The sequence below is a fragment of the Kogia breviceps genome, chromosome 4, assembly GCF_026419965.1.
Source record: "Kogia breviceps isolate mKogBre1 chromosome 4, mKogBre1 haplotype 1, whole genome shotgun sequence".
Taxonomy (NCBI): domain Eukaryota; kingdom Metazoa; phylum Chordata; class Mammalia; order Artiodactyla; family Physeteridae; genus Kogia; species Kogia breviceps.
In genome coordinates, this window is record NC_081313.1 from 675,181 (window position 1) to 698,824 (window position 23,644).

General features: G+C 65.7%; 1 protein-coding gene across 4 annotated transcripts in view; it reads right to left on the reverse strand.

Annotated features, from left to right (window-relative positions):
- Positions 1-2,458: 2,458 nt before the first annotated feature.
- SLC12A7 (solute carrier family 12 member 7) overlaps positions 2,459-23,644 on the reverse strand; it is a 42,821-nt gene continuing 21,635 nt past the window's right edge. For 2 of the 4 annotated variants that reach the window (XM_059061737.2, XM_067030766.1), the window contains 18 exons: positions 23,421-23,632; positions 22,732-22,899; positions 21,183-21,281; positions 20,558-20,615; positions 20,084-20,258; positions 19,321-19,439; positions 18,998-19,096; positions 18,562-18,681; positions 17,615-17,719; positions 17,019-17,187; positions 12,161-12,356; positions 11,755-11,924; positions 11,494-11,625; positions 10,782-10,889; positions 9,251-9,429; positions 8,656-8,670; positions 5,071-5,204; positions 2,459-3,973 (listed from right to left, as the gene is read on the reverse strand). In XM_059061737.2, coding sequence (XP_058917720.1) covers positions 3,882-3,973; positions 5,071-5,204; positions 8,656-8,670; positions 9,251-9,429; positions 10,782-10,889; positions 11,494-11,625; positions 11,755-11,924; positions 12,161-12,356; positions 17,019-17,187; positions 17,615-17,719; positions 18,562-18,681; positions 18,998-19,096; positions 19,321-19,439; positions 20,084-20,258; positions 20,558-20,615; positions 21,183-21,281; positions 22,732-22,899; positions 23,421-23,632 — 2,350 coding nt within the window. In that variant the 3' untranslated portion in view covers positions 2,459-3,881. Of the gene's footprint in view, positions 3,974-5,070; positions 5,205-8,655; positions 8,671-9,236; positions 9,430-10,781; positions 10,890-11,493; positions 11,626-11,754; positions 11,925-12,160; positions 12,357-17,018; positions 17,188-17,614; positions 17,720-18,561; positions 18,682-18,997; positions 19,097-19,320; positions 19,440-20,083; positions 20,259-20,557; positions 20,616-21,182; positions 21,282-22,731; positions 22,900-23,420; positions 23,633-23,644 lie in introns of all 4 variants that reach the window. The other 2 variants (XR_010840070.1, XM_059061738.2) reach the window with 2 other exon arrangements.

The following is a 23,644-nucleotide window of genomic DNA, read 5'->3' on the forward strand; positions in this document are numbered from 1 at the left end:
GACCCATCCAGCGCTGCCGCCGCCCACACCGCCCTCAGGCGGAGCTCGCTGGCCGACCAGGAGGGCGGTGAGGCCTCAACTTCAGCCTGAGTCCAGACTCCGGTTTAAAAGACAAAATGTAACTGAATTGCCATCAAACAGACCGGAAGCTGAGCGTGTGTGTCTGCTGCCTGTGGATCCGTGGAGGAGAGAAGCCCACCCTCGCTACCGCCAGTGCGGGTCCAGGACGGCTGAAAGGGACAGAGAGCTGTTAAGAGAGCAGCAACGAAGAAGATCACTTACGAGCACACAGAGGGCGCCGTGTGGCCGTGGACGCATTAACTAAACGTCCACATGTGGAGAACAGCTCGTCTCTCGTGGACGCAGCGGCTTGACCTGGGGCGGGGCCCCAGGACCACGTGGGTCAGGGGAAGCAGATGCCCTCCTGGAAGAAAGGCTGTGAGACAGAGGTGGACGGGGTCAGCGGCGCTGTGTCCAGCCTGCTTTGGGAGCAGCTCCTGCCCGCTGGGCCTGGGCGGGGGTGGGGCAGGAAGGAGCCAGAGGCCTCAGTGCCGAGTCCACCAGGAAAGCTTCGTGGTGACTGGTCAAGTGCAGAGAGATGCCTTCTGTAACAGAAACAAAGAGCCTCGTTACCTATTTGTAAAGTGTAGACTCGGCTACCGGACGATCCCGAAACCGGACCAGCCTGTGTCTTACTTCCTGAGAAGGCCCTCCTGGAGAGCGTGTTGCCAGAGAAACCCGGTATGAGTGAGCAAAGGTCTTCGCGACACCAGGGGCCGTGGCCTCTGGTCCTCGGCGGATCGCAGGGCTGTCGGCTTGGCCACCCCACCTCCTGGTCCCCCGTCCGCACACCGGCCTCCCTCGCGCCCCCTTCCCGGGCCCGTGCTCTCGGCCACTGAGCTCGTGCGTGCGGTCCCTGCCCGCCCCCGAGCCCGGGGTCTCTCTCCTCCGCGTCCCTCTGAGCACGGACACGACGTGGTCGGTCATGTCTCTGCACTCGGGGCACCCGGTGTGGGACGTGGGAGGAGATGGCCCGCCCGCGGCCCCGCCCCGCCCCCACTCCTGCTCCCAAAGGCCACTCGCGGCCTCATTCCCGCACTCCCGCCCGCAGCCCTCATGCTCCTCTGCACCTGAGGTGAGCCCCGCGCCCCCACCCCGCGTGCCGGGCCGGCCTTGCCCGTGCCTGCTGCCGCGGGCCCCGCTCCCGTCCGCTCCGGGGGGACCCACAGCTTGTCCTGGGACCGGGCTCGTCCCGGGAGCCCAGCGAGCACGGAGGGCGAGTGAGGGAGTGGGTGGGTGGGTGGATGAGTGAGTGGACGCCGCCCGCCACCACCAGACACAGGACGGCCGCCGCCCAGTCTGAGCCTGGAAGGATGGGGAGGGTGGCGCCCGCCACTGGCCATCGTCCGAGAAGCGGGGCCTCCCACGGGCTCCGCAAGCCACACGCCCCCACCACGCGTACACCCACGGCGCCTCCGTCGGGGCTGGGGGTGGCTGGGGCTTGTCGCCCTGGGCGGAGCCGACAGAGGTGGGGAGGCAGCCATCGGGGGCAGCGGCTGGGGAGGCTGCGGATTCGCCACCTCCTTAGATCATGTCTCTTCGCCCTAAACAGAGACCCCGTGCCCAGCACGGGCTCCCAGTCTCCGCCCCCGGCCCCTGTGGCTGTACCGTCAGCCGGTCTGTCTCTGGCTCTGCCCGCTCTGGACGTGTACGTAACGGCAACGTGACAGCCATGCCCGGCATCTGTCACAGCGGAATGTTCTCAAGCTTCAGCTGTATTGCAGCGTCAGCACCTCATCCTTCTCAGGACTGAGTTACATACCATCAAACGAGCGCAACTGTGCTCGCCCACGTGCGTCGGCGGACGGGCACGTGGGCTCCTCCACAGCAGGGTGGCCGTAAGCGCCAGACACCGGCGCGTCCGCGTCTGCTCGGGCATCCGTTCCTCTCGGCTCTTACGTCCAGGGGTGGGACTGCTGGGTCTCCTGGCTCAACACATCTAGGAGCTGCAGCACGGTCCCCACACGCAGTTTCTCTACGTTCGGGCAACACTCGTCAGTCTTCCTTTCTCTGGCCACGCCTACGTCCTCGCAGGCGGGAAGGGCTGTCTCGCCACGAGCCCGTGTCAGAACAGAGGGCCCCTCATCGCGGATCCTTTGCCGATTCCACCCTGATAGAAATTACAGGTGGAGTCATCTCAGCCAACGGCAGGATTTCACCGCTGTGCTGCACACCCAACCGCGGGGGCACACGGGCAGCTCCCTGTCGACGGCAGCTCTGGTGGTTCTGGTTTGGTTTTTACTTCTTGCAACCGATTCACACGATGATTCTTCCGGCACCTGAGTGTGCTTTGGCTGATCAGACCTGAAATAAACTCCTCCGAGAAAAGAGAGGGAGGGGAGCATCTCCAAATGTTTAATTTCTATGCTGAACGAGTCAGGGAGATTCGTCAACATACTCAGATTTTATACAATTTTATTCTTCTACTAACAAACTCATACAAAGAACCTAAAAAAGGAAAACATGAAATCAGCTTTAAAATGGCTGCAGTTACGGTTACACAGTTGACAGTACGGAAAGGATGCCCGGTGTAGACGGACACGGCAGGAGGCAGGTGGAGGGCGCGGGCACCTCCGTTCCACGTGAGCCGGGGTCATGCGACTCAGGAGAGGGACCGGCGGGCCCCTCCCCAGATGCGCGAGGGGTCTGGAAGCCACTGAGTTGGGTCTCGCTGCCGAACTCCGCACTGAACCGAGAGCCCCCCACTCCCCAGCCCAGCTGTGGCAATTGGCACACGCTGTGGCCGCCGAATGCTGCCCGGCCGCCCCTCAGAAGCGTCTGGAAGCACGCGCTCAGCCCCTGCCTGACCTGAAATCCGTGCACCGGGCCGACTCCCTCGGGCGCCCGCGGAAGCCAGAGAAAGCCAACGGCTGGTCTGTTTGGAGCCCCTTTCACAGAATCTATCTCCTTATGGTCAACTTTTATCACTCAAACTCCCCCAGGTGTTTAAATAAATAAATAAGCCATCGGGAAAGTGAGGCACAAATTACTGCGACAACATACGATGGACGTGATCACGCGTGTAAAGTGCAAACAGTCCAGGATCATTGGAAGGTATCGTGTCAGTGCCCTCGATGTCGGCGGGACCGCCCGTCAGTGCCCTCAGTGTGGCTAGCCACACCGGTCAGCGCCCTAAACACAGCTGGGACCACCGTCGGTGCCGGTGGGAGGGGACACACGGGCTCGGCTGGCAGCCGTGCGCCGTGGCTGCTGACGCCACAGGCCCTCCGCGGCTGCAGCCTCGTCCCCTCCCTCCGGCGTGAAGCGTGGAAACTGAGGTCACGGGGCAGGCGCCCGTCAGATGCTAAAGCGTGTGGTGCTCCCAGCCCCGAAGGCTCCCGCGCTGTTGCCTGCAGGTTCCCGGAGCATAAACGCAGGCGGACACCCGGCCGGGAAGAGCGGGCGCCCGAGCCCGGGCCACCTGCAGAGGCTGCACGGAGCCCCCAGCTGCCGCGGGCGCGCCTCAGTCCGTGCGGCTTCTCGCAGGCGCCCGGGCGGGGTGGAATCTGAGTGAACGTAACTGCACGACAGCCCGAAGGTCCGACCCGGGGAAATCGATTCTAGGATCCAAGGGGCTTCCCACTTCCTGTGTCACCACGAGACGGCTGGCCACGTCCCAGGTCACGGCCAGCCTCGCCAGGGCGGGCGGAAGGGGGCACGAGGGCTTCGCGCCTCCCCTCGGCCGCGAGGGAAGCTCGAGTCACGTGCCGGCCCTTGGCCTGGACGGGAGAGCCTCCGGTGGCGTTCGGGTGCTGGTCAGCGGGCACCGCGGCGCATCCGCACGCCCGCCGGGCACATCCCCGCCCCGGAGCGGCCGAACGTTAGGAGTAGATGGTGACCACCTCCCGGCCGCTGCCCCTAACCAGGAGGACCCTGTTGAGCCCCTCAGTCAGGACCTCGAGGAACTCCATGTCTGGGGGCACCGAGTTAAGGACAAAGCCAACCCCACCAAGCGCGCGGCGGAGAGGGCGAACGGAGCGCCTTTACCACCCGAGAGCCCACGTCCCCTTAGGGCTCGGCTGGAGAAAGAGGCGGGGACAGGACACGGAAGGCCGGGACCCAGGGCCCTCAGGGAGGAGGCTTGGGGTGGGGGGCAGGGGAGGAGGGGGCCGGCGTGAGGGAGAGGGGCACTGACCCTGCCAAGGAGGGAACCTGTCGGTCCACCAAGACCCCGGATAGGCCGGGGAGGCCCAGTCACCACGAGGCACAGACTCCTGAGGCGTGTGGTCAGCCTGAGGCTTACAACCCGGGGACCAGGCTGCGTACCTCCTCCTGCCCCCGGGGACCGACCTGTGACCCCGAGGCCAGGATGACAGCCCCGCGCCCCGCGGCTGACCCACGAGGGCTCCACCCGCCGGGGGGGCTGCAGGACACCTGGTGCCGGGAAGGGCTTGGGGGTGGAGCCACGGCTCCGCCACGTCCTAGAGACGGGCAGGAAGGGACCCGGCCGGGCGCGAGCTCAGAGCCCAGCGCCGACGAGGACCCGGAGCCGCAGCAGGGAGGGTCGGGGCCGGTGACGCGGCGACGTGGCGACGCCCCCGCGGGTGTTCGGTCTCTGAGCCCACGTGCTCCTCACTTACCAGCCCGAGCCTCGTGGCGGCCCCGGGAAGGCCACCTCCTCGGTCACGTGCCCCTCGGCCCCAGTGTTCACACCCGAGGCAATCGGGGGCGACTCCTGGGGCTCCCCCGGGGCCCCGGCAGCTCAAACGTGGGGAGAAGCAGCACACCCGCCCGCTGGCTCCCGGGCCCCTGCCGGCCACGTGGGGCCCAGGCCGCCGGCAGCAGCCACCCACTCGCAGCCCCTGCATCCGCCTGCCCACGGCCCCACAGGCGGCTCACGGCGAAGTAGCTGTGGTCCAGGCCAGCGGGCTGGCCGCCCCGCCTGCCGTCGAGGGCCCCGCGGCTCCCGACTGCTGCCCCGGGCGTGTCCACTGAGCAGGAGAGGAGAGAGGTGTTATCCTGCCGCCGCAGTGGCGGCCCGACGTGGGGGCGGCGTCCGGGAAAGGATACAGTTCTCGTCCCCCTGCCGGTTTTTTGGGGGGCCCGGCATGTTCAGCAGGACCAGCTGGGCATCCTGGGACTTGTCGAGGACAACGCCATTGAGCTTCACGGCCGTGTGCATCCTCCGGACGTTGGACTGGTCCCTGTGGGAGGAAGACGGTCACTCGGCACCTCCAGCCGAGGTCCCGGGTGCCGGGCTCAGGCCCCACCCTGCCCGCTCCACTTCTGTCAGAAAGGGCAGGTGGAAACAGATCGGACCCGCCACCCGGAGAACCCCCGGCACGGCGATTCCACTCGGAGGCCAAGGTGACAGCCGGGCGAATCAGCTGCTGCTTCCCAAGCACCGCCCCTCGGGCGGGAGCAGCCCCTTCAACGGCACGGCGCGCACCTCTAGGTCACGGAGCGCCTCCCGTTGAGACCCCTGCCCTGCAGCCGAGCCCGCCCTAAATGCTGCCCCTCGCTCCTTCCGGCGCAGGCTGGGCTCCAGGGGGCTGCACAGAGGGTGAGCGGGGAAGGGCCCGGCCCTCCACCCGCTCTGGAGGTCCCGGAACAGAGCCAGAGATCCTGGCTGAGCGTGCAACTGCCACGAGGCCCACCCCCGGCTCTCTGTCCGGCCGGCTGACGGCTGAAGGACGAGAGCCCCCGCCCTTGGTGACCCGGACCCTGCGCCCACATGCTCACTGCCTGCCCGGGCCCCAAACCCCTCGAAGCGGGCGGGGCATCCACCGTGCACCAGTGGCTCTCGAAGGGTCCCGGGCGGCCAGGCCTGGCAGCGGCCCCCAAGGGAGGATCCCCGGGGAAGCAAGACTGGGGACGCCCGGCGCTCAGGCACCTGCGTGCTTGCCCTGCCCCCTCCCCAGGTCCCTCCCCAGTGAGCTGGGTTCCAAGAAGCAGGGGGCAGACGCCGCGGCTGGGAAGACCTTCCTCACTGCACCAGCGCCCCCTCTGCGCTGGGCGCTCCAGCACCGCCCACTCCGCGGCCGCACGCAGGGTACGTAGCTCAAAGGTCACCCGTGCCTCGCACGAGAGGGACGGGCAGGCGGGCAGACATACAGACAGAGGCCGCCGCACACGGGGTCAGGGAAAGGCCCCCAGGGTGCATGCTGGCCACAAGCTTTGCTCAACGCAACCCTTAAGCCAAATAAATCCAATTACAGCCTCCAGTTACCAGGAGGGAAAACAGAGATGGAGCCCTTGCTTTCCTCTCTCCAATTTTATCTGGTAAAATTACAGGCCGGGTCTCTGTCCACAGTAGTCAGAGGTCTTTCGTTATAAGAACCATGAATTTATAAGAACCGTGAATGAGTTGCCAGGATGGACCACAATTACCGGTGTGTTTGGGGACAAGGCGATCCCAGGAATGCGTGACACTGAAGGGCCTCTCAGGGTTAACGGTCTGAAAACACTTATGATCTTAAAATCAGGAGTTCGGGTCTGGACAGACCCGCAGCTCCAAGATGACAGGCCCCGTGGGGGCGAGAGAGGCGCGTACGTGGGGCGGGACAGCCCGTGTGTCCAGGTCATTAACGGAAACCTGCACTGCCTCCACAACCGTCCACGAGGCCACCAAATGGAAACACGTGGCCATGTGCTGAGCCTGAGGAAGGGCTTCCCACACGGGGTCCTCTGAGGCTGGGAACTGCGGCTGGGGCGGGGGCCGCCTGCGGGGAGGAAGGCTCCATGGGGGCAAAGCTGGAAATCCAGACCCTTGGCTCCCGACGGAGACACGGAGGAGGCTGGTGAAACAGAGAGAGATGCCCACGTGCCCGCGGGCCAGCGAACCCCCCGCAGGGCTCCCACCATGGGGACCTTTAGTTGGGCACGTGCCACCTGTGGGCCGACCTCCAACCTTCCGGGAGCCCCTCCAGGCCACCCCGAGGAGAAGCCAGACGCGAGTGAGGTCCTGTCTGCTGCTCGCGCCCTGCTGACCCCTGCCAGGCGCACGCGGGGCACAGTCCCACGGCTCACCACGCCTTTTGGCGGGGGCGGGGGGGGCATGCTCTCCTGTGTCCACGGGCTTGTTTTTGTCTTTTTAATTAGGAGGTTTTACTCGAAGGGTACTTCAAGGTCATGTAAACACGGCAGGAAGTGCAGCACTCGGCCCAGCATTTCCCGACTCATCTGCACGTTTTGCTCCCTCAGTGTGTGACGCACTCGGGTTTAGGGGCTGGAACAGGAAGTGCACCCAAAGTCCTGAGGCTCCACGGAGCACGCTGGCCGGGCTCCCACGGGAGGGAAAACAGTCCGAAAATCATGGGGGAACCAGGGGTGGACAGATGCACAGACAGACAGCAACCCCAGGCGGGCCCTGGAGCCCTGGCCCTAAGCCTTCAGGGCCCGGCCACACAGAGGTTCATCCACATCCCTTCTCACGAGACTAAAGGTGGCAGCTTCCTACGGGGCAAAAAGGCACCCGGTGTTGGGGAGACAGGAGGAAATGCCATTCTGGACGAGCTGAGGTCCGAACCCCCAGCCCCAAGGGATGTGGGTGAACGATCGCTACCAGCTACGGGCACAGCACACGCTCTGCTCTGCTGTAGAGCCGCTCGGGACCAACCTCTCTCCAACCTCAGTCCTCACGTGCTACCCAGAGAAGGGATTTCAGGTGTGTGCCCTGAGCAGCTCCAAACCGAGCGAGCAAACTAAACAGGAAATTACTGAAAGCCACAGTGGGCGAGCGCCACCTGCACACGGACACGCGCACGTGGCCCAGGCACATACACATGGACAGGCACACACGGGCCAGACACATATACACGGACACACACACACATCCGGACACATACACACGGCCCAGGCACATGTACACGGACACGCACACACGGGCCACACACATATACACGGACGCACACACACACCCGGACACATACACACGGCCCAGGCACATATACACGGACACTCACACACGGGCCACACACATATACACGGACGCACGCACACACCCGGACACATACACACGGCCCAGGTACATGTACACGGACACGCACACACGGGCCACACACATATACACGGACACGCACACACACCCGGACACATACACACGGCCCAGGCACATATACACGGACACTCACACACGGGCCACACACATATACACGGACACACACACACATCCGGACACATACACACGGCCCAGGCACATGTACACGGACACGCACACTCGGGCCAGACACATATACACGGACATGCACACATACCCAGACACATACACGCACACGAACGTGCACACACACAGACATGCGCACACGGCCGAGGCACACGTACACGGACACGCGTACACACCTGGCTGAGCACACATACTGGGACGTGCATGCACACACAGAACTTGGCACACACATGTACACGGGCACGCCCACACACAGGGCTGAGCACGTATGCACGGACACATGCACGCACAGGCCATGCACACACACGGGGCTCTGCACACACACGGGACTGTGCACACATGTACTCACGGGCACACCCACACATGGGGCCCTGCACACACACAGGGCTGTGCACACACTCGGACATGCACACGTGGTTCACGGGGGCTGTGCGTGCAGCGCATGCCAGGCAACCACGTCTACGAGGTCCCGCGTAAAGGGAGTGACTTACAGGTTTCCCCATTCTCTACATGGAAGAGAAAACAGAGAGCACGTTACTTTAAGAGGAAACACGGCACACGCTTTGAACACCTACTGGGCTCACCCCTGTCTGCCCTTTCTCAGCTGACTGTGGTCCCTCCTCAAGCCGACTGACCCCTCGGGCCCCTCACGCCCTGCCGATGACTCAGGGCTCCAGGGCTCTGCTCCGCCACCAAAGACCCGGGAGACACTGTCCTAGTCTCCCACTTGGGACCCCTCCCCAGGTCCAGCCACGCCACCAACTGGCACCTGTGCCAGCCCTGGGGGCCCTCAGCTCAACAGCACAGCCAAGAGCCAAGGAGGGGGACGGGTCCTGGCCCGACGGGCAGCCTGGAGGTCACTGCGGGCGGGGGTTCAGGCCTGACCCCCTAGGTGCTGGGACACCCACCAGGAACACTGATGGGGGCGTCGCCGCCAACCCGCCACCCGCGTCCCCGCTCACTGGCGCTGGAAGGAGACTGCGGCCCTGGGCCGGCTCCGCCCTCTCAGAGGCTGGATGTGCCTGCCGCCTCTCACGGAGGCAGAGGGGCCCTCGTGGCTGCGGGCTGCTGCAGGCCGACACTCACGGCTTCAGGCTGAAGAGGTCCCTGAACCCGGACACGCCGGCGTCCTTATGCCGGTGCTTCTCGGCGACCAGCTTCTCCTTCGTCCAGGTCATCTGCACCTTGTCCAGCGTGGACGGGGCCTGGGTCCTGGCGGCCATGGCAGAGTGGGAGATGGTGTTCCGGTCGTGGATCAGCTGAGCCTGGAGAGACAGCAGGACACTGGGCAGCCTTGCCGTGGCGGCAGCGACCCACCCCCAGGGGAAGGGACGTGCACAGGGAGAGGAGCCGGCTGGCCCCAGGCCCCAGACAGCACAGCCAACGGAGCCTGGGGACGTCTGGACCGGCCCTCCCAGCCCCACCTGGCCAGGCCCCTCCTCCTGGGCTTCCAGACCAACCCATGGCTACATTTCTGTCTCCTCCTGTCCCAGCTCTGAGAGCCCCTTGAGAAAGGACCTCTTCAGACTCGTTGACGGGAGATGCTGACATGCACGTCTCTGCACTGGACACAGACCCGCACACACAGGCTCTGCCTTGACCTGCTCATCCATCCGTTCACTTACTCATCCTTCCATCGATCCATCTGTCCATTCACCCGTTCGTCCATCCATCCCTTCCCTCACCCACCCATCCACCCGTCCATCCATCCATCCATCCATCCATCCATCCATCCGTCCGTCCGTCCATCCATCCATCCACCCACCCGTCCGTCCGTCCATCCATCCATCCATCCTTCCATCCATCCACCCATCTGTCCGTCCATCTGTCCGTCCATCCATCCATCCATCCGTCCATTCTTCCATCCACCCACCCATCCACCCATCCGTCCGTCCATCCATCCATCCATCCGTCCCTCCATCCGTCCTTCCCCTCACCCATTCACCCACCCTCTCACTCATCAACAGCAGAGGGGCTGTCAGGGAGCCCACGTCCTTGGGGCGGGGCCGTCAGCGCCATGGAGTCTGGGGAAGGGGAGGTGCAGGGGAAGGAGCTCCCACGTCACACAAGGTGCTGGGGGAGCTGTGTGCAGAGAAGGCACCGACGACAGGCGGAAGGAGCTGGGGGAGGCCCGTGGGGAGAGGGGTCAGGGCCCCCCGGAAACCGCAGCGGCCTCTGTGGCAAGAGCGAAGGTCATTCAGGCAGGGGAGGGTCGGGCCGTGCAGGGCCGCGGGACATGTGAGCTGGGACGAGGCTGGGCGGGGTGTAACGAGTTGGCAGCTGGTCTGAGGAGGGAGGGACAGGAGGAGGTGGCCGGTCGGGACAGGACGTAAGAGAGGTGGGGCCGTGCACCAGCAGGACGGCCGGGCAGACACGGGCCCTGACCCCGGAGGCCTGTGAGGGCATGACCTCGGGCCATGTGGCGAGGGGAGGTGGGGGCAGAAGCCGCGCCACCGGCTGTTCACAAGACCAGGTGTGGGGACAAAACCTCGAGGAGGCCTCAAGGACCCTGTCCTGACAGGCACTCGGGGTCAAGGAAAGGACAGGCCAGTGCGGCGCCGGTGCCCACAGCCCACTCCGTCCAGGGGCCCAGCGGCACCCCGTGCGGCCCACGCACCTCCCGCTCCTGCTCCGTCTTAGACAACTGCATCTGCTTCAGCATCTGGGACCTCTGCTCCATCACCAGCGTCCGCTCGTAGGTGAAGGCCGAGATGTCGTTCTCGACCTACAGGTTCCGAGGCAAGGAAGCCGACGCGCGCACAGACTGGTCACCACTCACCCCCGTCCCCCGGCGAGCGCGCTGTGGGGCCCCCCCGTGGCTCACGGCCCCGGCCCCGGCGTCCCCACCCCTCCGTGTGAGCACACAGGCCACGACTGAACGCCCTCCACCTGCCCCGGGACCCACGTTCACCGACACACGAGACACCCATGAGAAGGAGGCACCACAGCGTGGGCTCGGGACCCAGGCCGGCCCCCACAGGACCGACCGTAACCCTCCCGCTGGCCCTGGAGCTCCGATGCCCCGGGAGGCGGCCGGTCCCGTGGTCACGCTCGGTCCAGCTGGGTCCTCCTCCCATGAGCCCACGGCCCAGTCCAGCCACGAGAAAAGCATCAGGCAAACCTAAACCGAGGGACTCGCTACAAGTCGCCTGACCCTCCTCGAAGCTCTCGAGGTCACGGAAAAGGAAGGAGGGAACCCGAGACGCCGTCACGGCCAGAGGACAGACAAGGATGTCGCGGACGGCCCAAGCAGGCCGGCCCTGGGCCGTAAGGGCCGTGGGGACCCTGCAGATCAGAGCCGCGTCCGCCCGGTGCCCGCGCTCCCTCACCATCTCCACCACCTCCACCTCGGCGCTGATCCGGAGGTGGTACAGGAACGTCTGCAAGTCCTTCTTCATCTGGATGCTGTTGTCGTGCACCTGGGCCACCGTGAAGATGCGCATCTGGCACCTCCTCCACACCTGGGGGGCGGGGGGGGGGCGGTCATTCCTGCCCCCGTGTGACCCCCCCCACGTGACCCCGCCCTCACGTGACCCCGCCCCCACATGACCCCGCCCCCACGTGACCCCGCCCCCCGACCCCGCCCACACCTTGTGCTGCCGCAGCAGGAAGGGCAGCAGCATAAGCAGGCCGCCGTCGTGCACGATCCACCACACGTCGATGTGCCCGTCGCTGAAGCGCTCCTGGTTTTGCGGAAACAGATCCACGTTCTTGGCCACCAGCAGGGCCTGCTGCGCCGCCGTGGTGTCGCGGACGGTGTCTGTGGAGAGGCGGGCGGGTCACGGGGTCACAGGCCCACCCAGCAGAACCGAGCAGCCTGGAGTCACCAGCGGGACGGGGGCAGGCGAGCCCGGGGTCCCCACGGAGCCCCTTCGGGGGCACGGCCCTGCCCCCCCTCACTCCACGGCCCAGCCGGGGCGCCCCCGGGAACCGCCAAAGGGGGCAAGACCAGGGGAAGGGGCTCCCGTCACGAGGCTTCCAGACGGCCCGACCCACCAACGAAGTTCTTCCAGGAGAAGGGACCGTCCTCCCGCTTCCAGGCCTCGGGCCAGGCCATAAGCACCGTGTTGTGTTTCATGCCCCCCAGGCCGGCCGACTGGATCAGGTGGGACATACCGTCCCGAAGGTTGGACGACACCACCAGCTGGCAGAAGCCCTTGGCCTTCTCGGTGCCCATCAGGGCCCGGATGTTCTGCAGACACGGGCGGGTCGGGTTTGGGGTGAGGGCCGGGCTGGGGGCAGCGGGTGCCGGCACACACCCACATACCACGAGGGGCCGGGCGGGCCCCGCGCGGACTCACAGCCTCGTGCGTGGAGGCCAGAGGCTCAGTGGGCGCCCCTTGGCAGCCGGTGCTCCCGGGCACTGCCTGCGTGTGCACGAGTACACGGACGTGTGCGTGCCCCCGGGAGAGCGGGGGTGAAGGTCACCACGGCGGGCACACGGGGACCTGCGGGGTCGCAGACCACCCCCTATTGCACATGGACACCCCGGCCCTCACCCCTGGCTTGTGGGAACCTTGGTCGGGAAGCATCAAACCAAACAGCTCTTCCTGGAAGGCGGTGGCAGGGAGTGAAAGGCGCGGCGGCTGCGGCGCTGCTCCCTCGGCCACGTGCCAGGCCCCCGACGGGGGCAGCTCCGTGTCACAGTGCAGCCCGGCACACCGCGACCACAGTGGGCCTTCTGCTGAGGTGGCGCCACCTGTGCGGTGGGTCCTCTGCCGGCCACGCCGACTGGCCCTCGGTGGCCTGGCCCGGGGGTGGGGGCTCAAGCCACAGGGAAGCACTGCCGGCCCGACACCAAATGGAGCTGCCCCGCTGGGCTCCTCCAATCGGTGCCTCCCCGGCTGGGACGTGTCCCCCGTGCAGGTCCCGCGGTGCACTCTGGAACGCGGACTGTTTGTCTCCGAGTCGCACGGGCTGGGGGCAGCGGGGATTCTGTCCCAGGATGGACCCCACTCAGAATCTCACCCACACCCGAGTCAGGTGATTTAGAAGATGAGATTTGGGACCTTTGAGCTGCTGGTACTTAGACGAGATTCTGCACTCAGCTGACACGGTGAGGGGTTGAGACTTGGGAGGATGCAGTGATGAGATAAACGTACTTTGCACATCACGCAGGTCTGCATTTTGGGGGCCAGAGGACAGACCACAGTGGGTTAACTGATGGTGGCCCCCAAAAGGTACCCCCACCTCCTAATCGTGAGAACCTGTGAATGTGGCCTTATTGGAAAAAAGTCTCTGCTGATGTAATTAAGTTAAGGGTCTTGACGTGAAACCATCCTGGATTATCCAGGTGACCCCAAATCCACTGTCAGGGACAGGAGAGAAGACAGACACAAAGAAGCCGTGTAAAGACAGAGGTGGAGACTGAAGGGACGTGGCCTGGAGCCCCGGGAGCTGGAGGAGGCAGGAAGGACCCTCCCCTGGAGCTCAGGAGGGGGCTTGGCCCTGGGGCACCTCGAGGTGTGACTTCTGGCCTCAGAGCGGAGACAGAGTGAACCTTGCTTGTTCTAAGCCCCTGGTGCTGGTACTTGGGACGGACGCCCCACGACCTCGTACCAAAGGTCAGAGCCACGTCCCCCCTCGACCACCCGGACTTGAGCCACCACTTCGAAGGGCTGCTGCCTCAAGAAGGAAGAGTCCAAACAGGCGCTTGCACGTGACCCAGGGCCGCCTTGGTGCACCCGCGGTGCAGTTCAGGGATCCCCGGACCCACGCTTCCCGGAGACCAGAGGCCAGGCGCTCCGCCCCATCAGGACACGGTCGCTCGAGGGGCTTAAAGGCCGCACGTTCCAGCTTTGAGAGCAACAGCTTCTCACGTCCCTGGTGGAAATGCTGAGCCGATGCTACGGCTTCAAGGAGACACAGCGGCGTTTTGTGGTTCCTCCGTCCCACTGCTGGAAAGCCCACCCTGCTGCCTTGTGAGGTTTCGGGGCCCCCGCTACCATGGCCTCGCGGGAACTTCGAGGGACAGCTCAGCGGTACCTCCGGGGCCTCGGGCACTACCTCCACACCCAGCTGCTGGGGCCCTGAGGACCGGGCCCTGTGGGACCCCAAAGTCAACGTGTGAGCCCTTCCCTGCCCCACAGAAGACCAGCTTCGTTCACGCTCCCGGGAAGGGGAGCGCAGAGCACAGCCTTTTCCACATCCCGGCCAGCACGTCTCAGCTGCCGAACATCTGATGTGAGCTGCTCAATCCCCCTAACCCAGCAGGAACCAACAGGGCCCTTCCCTCACGAGGCCTCTGCTTCCACGGGCGGGACACACGCTGAAAAAAATCGAGGCGGGTCCAAGTGCACTGCCCAGTCGGTCTTCGACCTACAAAACCGGGTGGGTGCCCAGTGCCCCTCCAGCAGGTGAGATGCTGTGGGCTGCACAGCAAAACGGGCTGCACCCGACTGCAGCATCCCTGGGGTCCTCACCTTCTGAGACCCCGTGAGTGCCTCCACCCAGCCCCTCAGATGCCAGCCCTTCCCCTCGGGAACACACTTGGCTCTGAGCTCCATCCGCGCCGGACAACTGGGGGGAAACCCAGTTGTGCCTTCCCTTTCTCATGGCAGCAACGGGACAGAGCCCTCCCAGTAAGAGACGGCAGAGAGGGGCCTGAGGTCCCCCTGTTCCCCACCGGCCACACGGACCGGCCTTTACGTAAACTACCAGGCAGACCAGAACTGGAACTTGGCTTGGGGCCTCAGGGGCACGGCACCAGGGAGGGAGGCTCGAACTCCAAGAATCCATCCTAAGAGCAATGCCCCCGGGGACTACGACATATCTAAGTGGTGCTTACGCCACACTTCCTGACACCAGAGCAACAGGAACCACCTCCATCCCCAGGACAGCAATTTCACGGAATAAAAAAACTCAGAGCACATCCATGAAACAAACACTGTGCAGCTGTCGTAAACAAAACAAGCACCCGGCCGACTGGAAAAGCAACAGTTCAAAGCAAAATAAGCCTGTTAAATGGTGCTTCTGCAAGATCGTCTGTTTAAAAAGAAACCAACAGGAGAAAGTCCAAGAGGACACACATCAGGTTATGATGTTCTTGTCTGGGAAGAGCGCTGTGAATGCAGCCGAGCCGGTGCCGTTTCGGGCAGCGGCCCAGAGCCTACGACCCCCTACTCGGTGCCGGAGCCCACCTCCTGAGCCGCGCTCTGCCCCCGCCCCCATCGCCAGAGACGCCGGGAGGACAAAAGGGCCTGCGCGTGTAAGAGAGGGAAGATGCTCCGTCAGCACCTGCGCCGTGTCGCGCACGAGAGCTGGGACCTTCCCACCCTCGGACACGGGTCTGGAGCTCCTTCACACCGACGCAGGGAGCTGTCGAGAAGGCCGAGGCGCCCGCACAAGGAGGCTGCCCCACCAGGGAGGATGACACACCACGTCTACACCCGGGATCACGGCCACGACCCCGGATGGCCCTGGTGTCTACACGGACATCACAGCCACGACCCCAGCATCTATACCCACGGTCACAGACGTGACCCCAGTGTGTAAACCCAGGATCATGGCCACAACCCTGGTGTCTACACCCCTGGCTCACAGATGGCCAAGGTCACCAAGGAAAATGTGTGAGATCACCCAGCGAACTCTAACCCCTAAGGGCTGGGCAGGGGAAAAGGAGTCCAAGAGTGAGTGAAACTGGAATACCAGACAGGGAGGATACAATTCTCAGACTACCCTGGCATCTACACCCATGGCTCACAACCAAACCCCCGGCATCTCCACCCAGGGTCGCAGCCATGACCCCGGCGTCTACACCCCCAGCCAACACCAACAACTACCCCGCTAAAGCCCTGGGTCACGATGATGCTGAGAGAACGGCTGGTGCCTCCGGAGAGGCGAGCAAGAGGACACGGTAAGTCCCCTGAACAAGCTGCACCAGAGCCGCTGGCTGCCAGGGCGGGTGCCCGGGGGCCGGCTGTCCAGCCGACCAAGCCGGGAGGTGTCCATGCCTCGGGCTACACAGGCCACGACCTCCTCCAAGAAGCCGTGCCTCCCCCATTGGCTCCGGAGACCTCTGGGCGCGGCCCGGTTTACAGCCACCTGGCCGGCAGGGCTGACCCGGATGCCTGGGCACAGCAGCCAACCCTGATGTGGGGACGGCCGACAAAGAGCCCGCCGAGAGCAAGACTCAGACGCCCCAGCCCGACGGGAAGCCGCCTGAGCCCGACAGCCGGCGGGGCGAGCCAGCAGGCTGGGCGCGGGCTGCAGACAGGCCTGGTGGGGCTGCGGGAGAATCGCCTCCTGTCTTAGAGACAGACACGCGGGCTCTGGGGTGAAAAGACAGGAGTGGCGGATCGGTGTCGACGCTCCCGGGGCAGGGCGGGCAGCCGAGGTGACAGGACGTGGGCCACGCCGGGACGGCCACGTGGTACCGTCTACTGTTTCTACGTATGTTTGAAATTGCCCACGAGACAGGGTTTGAAGCTCAGGTATTGGGGCTGCCCCGGACCGAGATCAGAGGTGGTGGCACCCGCTGAGCACCCGAGTCAGGATGACGGAGGCCTGGCCCGGGTGCCCTGGACCCGCCGTCCCCTCTCTGGTCCGTGGAGCCTCTGGACGGGCAGACCCGGCGGCACAGGCCCCGAACGTGGGATCAGACGCAACAGGTGCTGGGCCTGCCTGTTGGGGGACGTGCCCCCCCCCCCCGAGCTCCACCCGCCACCTCTGAGGTCTTGGGGCCACGCACGTCAGACTCTTCTCCTCAGGCTTCCCTCCTGCTCGTTTCAAACTCGAAAGCTGCCGCCCCGTGTGAGACGGGACGCGGCCCGGCACACAGGGCTGCGGTCGGCGCACAGGTGGGGACGCAGCGGCTCGGACCCGGCGCGGCCCCTCCCCCCCGCGCCTGGCCCACCTCCTCGGCCTGCTGGGCGTCCGCGCGCTTGTCCAGGAAGGTGCCCTCCAGCACGGAGCCCACGATGGTCAGGCCCTTGCCGGCCTTGAGCTGCGAGGTGAAGGACAGCAGGCGGGGGTGCTTCACGCGCTGCTCGGCGTCCAGGTTCAGCATCACCAGCACCTGCGGCCTGCCGGGGGGGCGGGGTCAGGGGCCGCCACCGCGGCAACTCGCCGGCACTCTCGCCACAGGCGAGCTGGGCGAGACCCCTCCCGGGCCACGTGCCCCGGGCTCCCTGCTGGGCAGCGGGCTCTCGGCACACGCAAAACTCGGGCTCTGCGGGGCAGCCCGGCCCCCTCCCGGAGGCGAGAAGACTGGCGACGCCCTCCGTCCAAGGCAGGCCCCCCGAATGGGCCGGCCCGCCTCCTCCCCAACGCATCACCTCCGGGGGATGAGACCCGAGCTGACCAGCCCAGGATGACGTACAGGGACGGAGGTGCTGCTGAAAGCTTCCCTGACGACCGTCTCCTGACGGCGGGGCGGGTGCCGTCTTCTCTCTCCGCAGCCTGCGTTTAGGCACAGGCATCCGTGGGGTCAGAGGACACGAGGACACTCACCTCCAGTTCTTGGTGTGGAGGGGGCCGTGCTCCACGTGCAGCAGGGCGTAGCGGGCGGCGTTCAGCGACAGCCCCCGGATGCCGTCGCCCCACTCCTTCTCGGCCCTGCGGTCGGGGGAGGGGGGGGGGGTCACTGGTGAGGCCCCGCCCACAGCGCACCCAGGTGGCCACCCAGGGCCTCTCGGCGCTTCTGTGACAGAGGAGGGGGCTTCCCAGGACGGGCGGGAGTAGGAAGCAGGACACGGGGAGGGGCACCTGGTGGAACGGGGAGGGCGGCGGCGGCGGCGCTGGCACCCGCGCAGGGACTCAGAGTCGGGGCCGTCCACGGGGCGGAGGCAGGAAAGGGCGTGGGGAGGGCACTCTGCCTCACAGGCCGTGGCCCGGCTCACCAGCACAGCGGTCACGGCCCCCAGACCCTCCTTCCAAACCCCCCTGGGCGAGCTGGGAGGGGACCTCAGGCAGTGTCCCTGGAGGCCCTCCCGCCCCCCGCGCCCTGACAAGCACAGCCCAGGTCCCACCTCCCCAGGGCCTCAGCCCCTGGACGGGTCCAGGGGGCCCAGGGGCAATGCCCCAGTGACGGACCAGGGGCCCTGAGGTGCACGTAACCTGCCCACCCGTTTCGGTTTTTTACGGTGTACCTTTCAGAAACGTCTGTTTCTGAAAATCCGTTGCACGTCAGTGCTACCGTTAACTAGACTGCGGTTTACAAAGAGCACTGCTAAAAAAGTACATTATACTCACACATAGATACACATAGATAAACCTAATGAAACGTTGTGACAACCGTGGCACCTCAAATCAGAAAGAGCAAACGTGGTTATCCACCGGCTAGGAGCCCACAGGCAGAAACCCGTGCAGCCCCCAGCAGGAAGCATGGGCTTTGACCCCTCCGCTGCTAGAGGCCCCTGAGCACGCCCAGCCCGGGAGAGGGGCCCGCGGCAGCTCACCCCCGGTACTCGATGTACTTGTAGATGCAGCCGGCGATGAGCATGGCGCAGAGAGCGTAGTACCAGGAGCAGACGAACATCAGGGCGAAGCAGAGGCTCATGCCCAGGAAGGAGAGGGTCCTGGGGGGCGGGCAGCTCAGCGGGGCCCACAGCTCACCGCCCGGACCCCCAGACCGGCACCTGAGCGGCTGCCTCGGACCCCAGCAGAAACCCTTGTTTTGGTTTCCTCAAGAGCACAGCCAAGGGGCTGGGACTGGCTCCTCCACCCGCACCGTCCCAAGGGCTGGCACGGCCCCGAGGCGCCTACCAGAGACCCGGCTCGGAGTCCGGGCTGGTCCCGCGAAGGACAGCCAGGGACCCAGGTGGCAGCTGGCCCCCAAGACGCACCGCGTGCCCCAGAGAAGGGAGGGGACCGGGGCTCCCCACGGCCGCTCACCAGTGGTAATACTTGAAGCGCGGGCGCCAGTTGGGCGTGCGCAACAGGGTCTGCAGGGCGCAGGCCAAGTTCACGAACATGTAGCACATGAGGAAAAACCTGGGGACGTGAACAGTGGCGGGAGGGGCGGGTCAGGTCCCGCAGGGTGCCGCCTCCCCCGGGGAGCCCCCTCGCCCACGTCGCGGTCCCCTGCCTCGGGGTCCGCCTGCCCCGTCGTCCACCGCCTGGCCCCCCGCTCTGCCCTACACCCTCCCGTCTGCTGTCCCCTGAGCAGGGGCCTCACGTCCCCAGGGCGGCTGCCAACGGGGCCAGCGGCCACTCACATGGAGAGGATGGGGGCCACACTGTCCAGAGAGGCGATGAGGATGCCGGTCTCGCAGATGAGGGCCGTGAGCAGCAAGGCCCACGTGGGCTCCCCGTTGGCCTTCCCGTGGCCAAACACCTGCCGGGAGACAGGCGGGTGGGCTGGGGGCCACGGGGGGGCGCGGCGGGGGTAGGACGCGGGACAAAAGGCTCATGTTCCGGAGAGAAGCCGAGCTAGTCGGGTCCGACCCAAACGAGGTCTCCGAGTTGTGGCAGAGACAGAAGTGGACTTTTCGCGACACGGCCTGGATACCACCCAGCCACGTCCAGGAAGAAAACCCGACACGCAGAGGGCAGACGGCGGCCCGGGTACCGACAGGCCCCAGACGCCCTCGTGGAGCGCAGGCGAGAGGGCGACAGCCCCGAGCACGGGACCGGGCTCTCCCCGCAGCACACGCCGCCGGGGGAATTCCGCGGGGGCCCGCCGCAGGCCCCGGGGCCTCGGGCACAGCCCCGCGGGAGGGCACGGCTCGGGATGCTTTCCCGCCAGCCTTCCTCCTGCGCAGCAGTCCTGAGAAGGGAAATGCAGACCCCGTGGCAGACACAGGGCAGGACGAGAAACTCAGGCCTGGCGGTGGGCTGCCGTCTGGAGGCGGGGACGCGGGTCCCACCGTCTGCAACCGTGAAGATCACGCTCGGGGGCCGGGTCTCTGGCCCCTCCTGACGCGCTCCTTCCGGGGCGCAGGGCGGGGCGCGGTACCCTGCTCTCGGGAGCGGACTCACCTGAAGGAAAGGGATGATGCCGTCCCGGGCGATGGCCTGCAGCAGGCGTGGGGCCCCCGTCAGGCTCTGCAGGCCAGCCCCACAGGTGGAGAAGAAGGAACCAATGACGATGACCCAGGGGGACGGCCAGGCCAGCATGCCGATGACGAGGTTCCCCTGCAGGGCCTCCCCGAACCTGGAGGGGTGGCGGGCGGGCTGAAGACACAACCCTTCCCCCACGTGCTGAGAGCGAACGGCCTCTCCTGGGAGCCCCTGCACCCCAGCTCTACCAGGGTCTGAGGTCACTGTGCGGGCCCCAGCTCCAGGCTTGGGCAGGAGAGGGAGGCACAGGTCAGACCCCCACGCACGGGCCACGGGGACAGCCGCTACACACAGAGCTAGAAAACCCGGGGTTCTCAATCTCAAAGCCAAAATCACCTTCGAGAAAACCAGCCCTGGCCCCAGAAGTCCCCAGAAGCCATAAATGAAACGTACTTATCTCGTAAGATCACACCTTCGATGCAAGCCCCGAAAAGCACAATGCAGGAAAGGTCTGTGGCTTGGGTCAAGGACGCGGCGGGCGTGCTGCAGCAGCTGAAGCCAGCCCTGGACCGACCCCACACCCTGCCCACCCCGCCCTGGGCCCCGTGCCGTGTCCTTGCTCTATGGGGACCTCCGGTCGGTCACAAGGGCCTGGCCTGAAGGGTGACCGCCACAGGCACCGGGCTGGAGACCTCGCCGCTGGAAAGGGATGAGCTCAGTGAGAAAGGCCCCACTGGCACCTCAAAGCCAGCGAGCCCACCTGACAAGACGGTGACGTCAGCACACGCATGGCTACATGTTCGTAACACGTCACGCGTCACAGTGTGGTTACTACACGCGGTTCTCGGACAAAGCCATGTTCCACCACCGGCCCAGGCTGGCGTCCAGGAGTCTGTGTTTATTTTCCTAAGTCAGGCCCATGCCAGCCCAGCCCCCTCTGAGAACGGGTGTGTGGCCAGAACTGCCCAAGGCAGGGAGGCCCGCCCGGAGGCACAGAGGGCCCGGCAGGGAGTGGAGAAGGGCACACAGCCGTCCGACCCGCGGCACCTGGCCCCCACGCTCGACCCCGCAAAGATACAAATGAAAGACGTGGTCACGATGGCCAGAATGGTTCCAGTGGGGATGGACTTCTGGGCGTCCTTGAGGTCCCCGGATCGGTTCGAGCCCGCCATGATGCCTACGGAGACGGAGGGGGGACTGATGGGTCACAGGGACTGACGGCACCTAGGAGGTGCCACCACCTGCCCGCCTGCCCAGGTGCCCGCCCAGCCGGGCCCATCTGGGGCAGAGTCAGGGCGGGCCTGGGACTCCCTCACGACGCAAAGGAGAGGCCCCAGCCTGCACGCCGGGCCTCACAGAGCCAGGCTGGACCTCCCTTCACATCTTGGGTAGGCTACTGCGGCACACGTGGGCAGGTGCCCAAATGTCCCCACGCTCTCCGTGGGGACGGCCAGCCAGCTGTGAATGAAGTCACGGTGGGGACGAGGGCACGGCTCATCCCACTCGCCACGGACGTCAGAACCAGGCCTGGCCTCCGTGTGCGTCCGGCTCCGACCTCACCCCGCTGTGATCGCGGTTGGTTCCCGGAGCCGGGAGTGAGAAACTCCCTGGAGAGTGAGGCCAAATGCTGACTCACTTCTGGGGCCAGGCCTGGCTCAGGGCATGGCCCAGCCTCAGCACAGACTCCCCGCTGGCCTCAACCCTCCCCCTTCCCACGTGGTGACTGGCCACCGCCCCCCACCCCGCACCGGTCACTCCACGTGGCACATAAAGCGTGAGTGATTCCTGCTGAGATCTAAGAGAATCCAGGTGGCGGCAGGTTCGTTCGACACCTGTGATCCTATCCCAGGCGCGGCCTGACACCAGCACAGAGCCCGTCGGCACGCCACGGGGCGTGGAAAGACCCACATCCACAGAGGACGTCTCCCTGCCCTGATCACTGACAGCGGGGGACAGGAGTACAGGGGAAAGACCCCCCAGGGGCCGGATCCACGCCCCCCGACGCCCGTCCAAGGGGCACCGTGACCCCACCTTCGCGGGGAGGCTACCCGCCCCAGCTCCGGGCCTCAGGAAAGGCGGAGGGAACATTCGGAGCGGGACGCGCAGCCCCTGGCCGGCCGGCCAGCCTCCCGGAGCGTGGGGACAGGCCCGAGTGGGCGCCAGGCGCGAGGACGGCTCCGGGGCCCGCGGTCGGCCAGCACCAGGCTGGGGGGCCGGGGGCTCCGCCGCGCTGGGCCAGGCTGGGGTGCGCGCCCGCGGGTGCGTGTGTGAGCGTGCGGACCGGCGTGCGCGTGTGCGCATGTGCACGTGTGGGGGACTGCGCGCCAGGGCCCTCCAGGGGTCAGCAGACTCTCTTACAAGGACAAGGACGCTGCACTTCCCGGCCTCTGACGGCCCTCAGGTCCACTGCTAAGGGCCAAGGTCGCAGGGCCACTCCAAATAAGCCGGGCCTCTCCCAAGAACACGGACAAGCTCCTTGCCGCCAAAAGCTGCTAAGCCCCCCGTCAGACACATGGGGAAGGGAGACCCTTTAGCTCATCTCTGAGCCAAACGGAGAAGAAAGAGGGGGCAGGGGCGGGCGTGCTAGAGCTGAGGGGCCCCGACCCGCCGGGGCTCCGAGGCCTCACCGGTCACGGAGGGGAAGTAGATGCCAACGAGCATGGTGAAGTAGGTCATGATGTCGGTGAGCACGTAGGGCAGCCCGCCGGCCCGGCTCTCGTCCGGCACGGGCACCGAGGGCACGCCCCGCTTCTCCACAAACGCCCCCTTGTCCGCGTACGCGCTCCACAGGTTATCTGTGGGGGGAACGGGCGGCTCGTGAGACTCCACGCCTGCCATCCGGGCTCCGCCGTCGGGTGACCCCTCCCCACCCCGGACTCCAACTTCACACCAGGACGAGGACGACGGACTAGGAGAAATCGTCCTCTAAGAAAACTGTTCTCTCCTGATCTCTGAGTGACAGATTTTGGTCCTTACGTCAAGCCTGATGAAAAGACTTACCTCGTGCAACAACCTGCCCCTAGCGAGCTGCCTGAGGGACCCCACCCGTTAATTCTTTCCCTCGTCAACATCCCAGTCCCCGTGCCTTGCCTGCCGCTCTGCGATTCTAAAGATAAAGGATCAACTTCGAAGCCCTGACCTGCTACCTGCACAATTCACCCGGCGTCTGCGGCTCTGGGGAGAAGCAGCCCAGAGGGACCCCGACGGGCCAGCAGCTGGGGACGGGGTGATGTGGCCACAGGCTGGACAGCAGGGCAGGACCCAAGGGACTAAGCTCAGAAGGCCCGGCCCCGGCAGAGACCCGCCGGACGCTCACCCAGGAGGACGCCGCTGACCACGCCGGGGATGCCCTGGATCTCCGTGACGTTGTTCTGGACAAAGTACTGGTCGCAGGAGATGCTGGCCGTGGATCCGTTGCAGAAGAGGTCCCAGAGCGCAGTGGTCGTTGAGCCGTTGTTGGCGGCGTGGACTTTGGCGCAGACGTCGAAGCTACGTCGGGACAGCGTGCGGTTCCCCAGCAGACAGATCCTGGGCGGGAGC